We start from the raw sequence: 3823 nt of genomic DNA, 5'->3' as shown, positions 1-3823 counted from the left end.
TCCCTGCCCCTGTCCTTGTCTGCAGAGCCTGCCCGTGGTGCAGCACCTCCTAAATCAAAGAACAACCCTGACTAATGCCCGGGAGGTGTGCGCAGCCTGGGGGCATCTAGCAAAGTGCGCAGCACTTGACATTTCAGCGTAATCGGGTTCCGTAGAACAGCCCGTTAAGTCCAACCATCAATTACCGCTGCTCAGTCTAACGCCGCATCCGCCCCCACACCTGGCAAGAGGCAGCATTAACCCCGGGGTCCTCGGGCTCTCCCAAGCAGTGCCATCATCCTCCTGCAAAGGGCTGTGCCACTGTCCCCTCCTCGCCGTGCCAGGCTGATGCGAGCCCCGTGCCCACTGCCCCTCCAGACCCTGGCCCCCCCGGCGCTGCACGGGCTGTCCAGCCTCGCCCTAAGAAGAGTCCATGCCGCCGGACCGGTGGTAGCTGCTTTTATTTACACAAGGGGATGACATGCTGGACAAGGAAACTGGTGCCACTGAAGTACCCGTAACAGCAGGATTCTGTGCTTTATTCACAGGACAAAATACCGGTACAACATTTTTCATGGATTTCTTTTCCAAGCAGATACATCTCACTGTCCTCATGGTTACACACTGTGCTTAAGTGCCAGAAGGCAACGCGGAGCGGCCGGAGCTCTGCCCATCCCAGCACTGTGGGGAGCCCCCACGGGGACAGCCCCACGGCCACTGCCCGCAGTCAGGGGTGTCCAGGAGTCCTGCTTCGCTTTGGGACACCGACGAGGGATGTGCCTTGGAGCAGCCAGCGCACAGGCTGCAAGGCAGGGCCATCACTGCGGGGACCACGCGGTGGTAAAAGCAGAGGGGACCCCACGGAGCAAGTCCCAGCACCGCTGCCCTGCCGGGACGGGCAGTGCCTGCTGCGCACTCATCCCTCGTGGCTGCAGAAGGACTCGTTGTCATCCCACATCCCGGCTTGCCCTGGAGCATCCCAGCCTCCCGTGGGCTGGGGAAGCCCCTCACCTGCCTCTGCTCGCGGCTTCGGGCAGGATGGGCTGGGCGGGGGGTCCTGGCTCCAGCCCCCTCCATGGAAGACTGCAGCCTCACCGTGGCTCTGCTCCTGGACGCTTACTCCCACCTGAAGTCCTGCCCGACCGTTTCATAGAATTTGATATTATAAGGTCTATAAAAGTCCCGAAGCTGCTCGATCACCTCGGGGTCTATCTGCACGTGAGTCCTGCCTTTGGACTTGCCCAGGCAGCGGGGCAAACCGCTGCTCTCCGACTTCTTCAGGCAAGGAAAGCCTTTCGTCTTGTTGAAGTAGAAGTGCTTGTCCGTGATGACCCGTTTGATGCCCAGGAAGTCCTGGACTTTGCCCATCTCCCCGGCCGGGTCTGTGATCAGCTTCTCCCCGCTGACAAAGTGGATCTGGGAGAGGGGGAAGTACTGGAGCCAGCTCTCCAGGTGCACGGCGTACATCCCGATGCGGATGGCGTTCCAGGACGTGTCCACCAGCCCCAGGCTGCGGTTGCGGAAGGACAGCCCCTCGAAGGTGGGGATGTCCGGCTTCTTGGAGAGCGTCTGCGTGTAGTCCGAGATGGCGCGGGTGACCGGGTTCCTCACCACCACGATCAGCTTCGTGTCCCGGGACATGTTGAAGATCCGCCGCGGTGCCTCCTTGGTGACAAAGTAGCTGGGGGTCTTCTCCACCGTGATCTGGCTGTCGAGGGTTCGCGGCATCAGGCTCCTGCAAGCGAAGCAGAAGGTGATGGTGAGGAGGGGCTGGGCCAGGCGTGGCACTGGGGGTGGTGTCCCCACACTGCGGCGTGTCCCCTCCTGGCAGGACAGGCAAGAGAAGGCAGGAGCAGGTAGGAGAAGGCAGAAGGCAGGAAAGACAGGCACAGCTCCCTCCTGCAGCGCTGCAGAGGGTCCCCGGGCCACGGCCATCTCCCGGGTCCATCCCAGCCCCAGGGACCCCTGCACAGAGGCTGGGGACAGCAGCAGCCCCACTTGCACAGCAGCGAGCGGAGATGCTCAGCTCCCGGGGGCAGAGCTGGGCAGGACGGAGGGCGAGGGCATGGCCAGACTGCCGGGGGCTCCCTGGGGACACGGGGCTCATGCCCACGAGGGTATCACCCAGCCTAAGGGCTCCGAGAGGGGTCCCACGTGCACCCTGCTGTTCCTGGCATGGGGAGATGGGCGGCAAGGCCAGGGAGGGGGGCACCAGAGTGGGGGAAAATGTGGCGTCCCCGCAGCCCAGCTTAGAGCTAATTAAATCATTTGCTTTGACATGTGAACATGCAAATCAAATAAAAACTAATGGGATGGAAAGATTTATAAATTGGTCTTGTGTCACTAGAGTAAACCATTAAATCCACTGCAGCCAGGGTCACGGTGCTGAGGGTCCCCTGGCCAGGAAGGGCGGAGGGCTGGCACACCAGTGTCGGCATCGGAGCCTTGCTGGGGGGCATCCATCCCAGCTCCAGCCTTCCTGCGGATTCTGCCTGGGACGGGGACCTGGAGGCGGCCGCTGCCAGCCTGTCCCGCAGGGCTGTGTCCCCTGCACCCGCCCCAGGGACAGAGGCTGGGGGGGAGCTGCTAAGAGTCACCTTAACAGCGCTGGAGCTACGAATGTCACCCACACAGCCTCGGGTCGCACGCAGTCGGGGAACGCAAACATCAGCAACGCTGTCTGCGGCAGTTCAGCTGGAGAGCCAGGCGTTGATTTATCCATGGGCTAAACCGGCACGGCCGCCACGGCCACGCTGCTGGTGTGCTGCAACGGGGGGCTGCGAGAGCTGCATCAGTCCCGGGACCAAAACCAGACACCTCCGGGGACCCTAAAACACGGCCCACGGCCACTGGCACCGGGGCTGGCCCTGCAGAGACCTGATGGGAGACCCAGCTGGGAGGAGACGTGGCAGCGCACAGCATCCCGCGTGAGGAGGGGACCGCGGTGGCAGAGCCGGGGCATCACAGGGGCAGCAGCTTGGGATGCTTGGGACCTGGATGCTCTCCATGAAGGTGACATGGGGACAACAAGAGACCGTGGTCCTGGGGGACCTGAGGAGCGGCTGGAAGTGACCCGTGGAGAGACACCGAAGAGATGTGCCCAGAGCTCTGTGCAGGCTGCTGGGGACAATGGCTGAGGCTGGCCACACTTCCCCAGCTGCTGCACAGGGACATGGTCCCTGCGTCCTGTGTGTGTCCCCAGAGCTGCCGGGACAGGGCTGTGGAGCGGAGGCAGCAGGGCAGCCAGCCCACCACCTTCACACGCACTCTCGACCGCTTTCCTCATTTGAAAGAGAACACGCTAATTAGCATAAATTAACAGGGCTGTGTTACAGCGGTACCTGCGCCGGGACGCGGTGTAATCGGCCGCTCTGCTCCAAACCCCATAAATCCCGATTACGGTTCCCCTTGCTTAGGGGCTGCCAGGAAACGCTAATTTAGCGGCAGCACCACGGCTGCATCTGCGTATCACAAACAAGTTTCATCGTAAATCACCGCGGGACAGCTTTAGAAGTGATTCACTATTGCAATATATTGGGGGAGAATCGTAAACTGCTGCTTCATTAATGGCTCATCCTCAGGCCTGTTAGACTTTCATTACGTGAGCTATTAGGTCCATGTATTCGAAAAATGAAATTACAGGTTCTAATCCATTACGGAAAACATGGAGTATCTGCATAGTAAATTACTGAAATGAGACAAGAGTAGTTGTTTTTTAAATGGGCTCCCAGTGTTTGCTGCTCCTGAACAACAGAGACTGCTGAGACAACAAAACACACCCCGGACAGATAAATAAATCACCAGCAAAACCTGCAAGGGGGAGAAATGTCACCCAGGCATTCAT

The 3823-nt window shown here is 60.2% G+C and overlaps 1 protein-coding gene across 1 annotated transcript; it reads right to left on the bottom strand.

The window, feature by feature from the left end:
* Nucleotides 1-1058: 1058 nt before the first annotated feature.
* HS3ST2 (heparan sulfate (glucosamine) 3-O-sulfotransferase 2) lies at nucleotides 1059-1914 on the bottom strand. Its single transcript, XM_010086960.1, has one exon. It carries the CDS (start codon nucleotides 1912-1914, stop codon nucleotides 1096-1098), a length of 819 nt encoding a protein of 272 aa, XP_010085262.1. The 3' UTR covers nucleotides 1059-1095.
* Nucleotides 1915-3823: the final 1909 nt, after the last annotated feature.

The sequence above is a fragment of the Pterocles gutturalis genome, unplaced genomic scaffold (assembly GCF_000699245.1).
Source record: "Pterocles gutturalis isolate BGI_N339 unplaced genomic scaffold, ASM69924v1 scaffold34456, whole genome shotgun sequence".
NCBI classification, from domain to species: Eukaryota; Metazoa; Chordata; class Aves; order Pterocliformes; family Pteroclidae; genus Pterocles; species Pterocles gutturalis.
The sequence above is the reverse complement of the archived record's forward strand: the minus strand, read 5'-3'. Positions and strand labels throughout refer to the sequence as shown.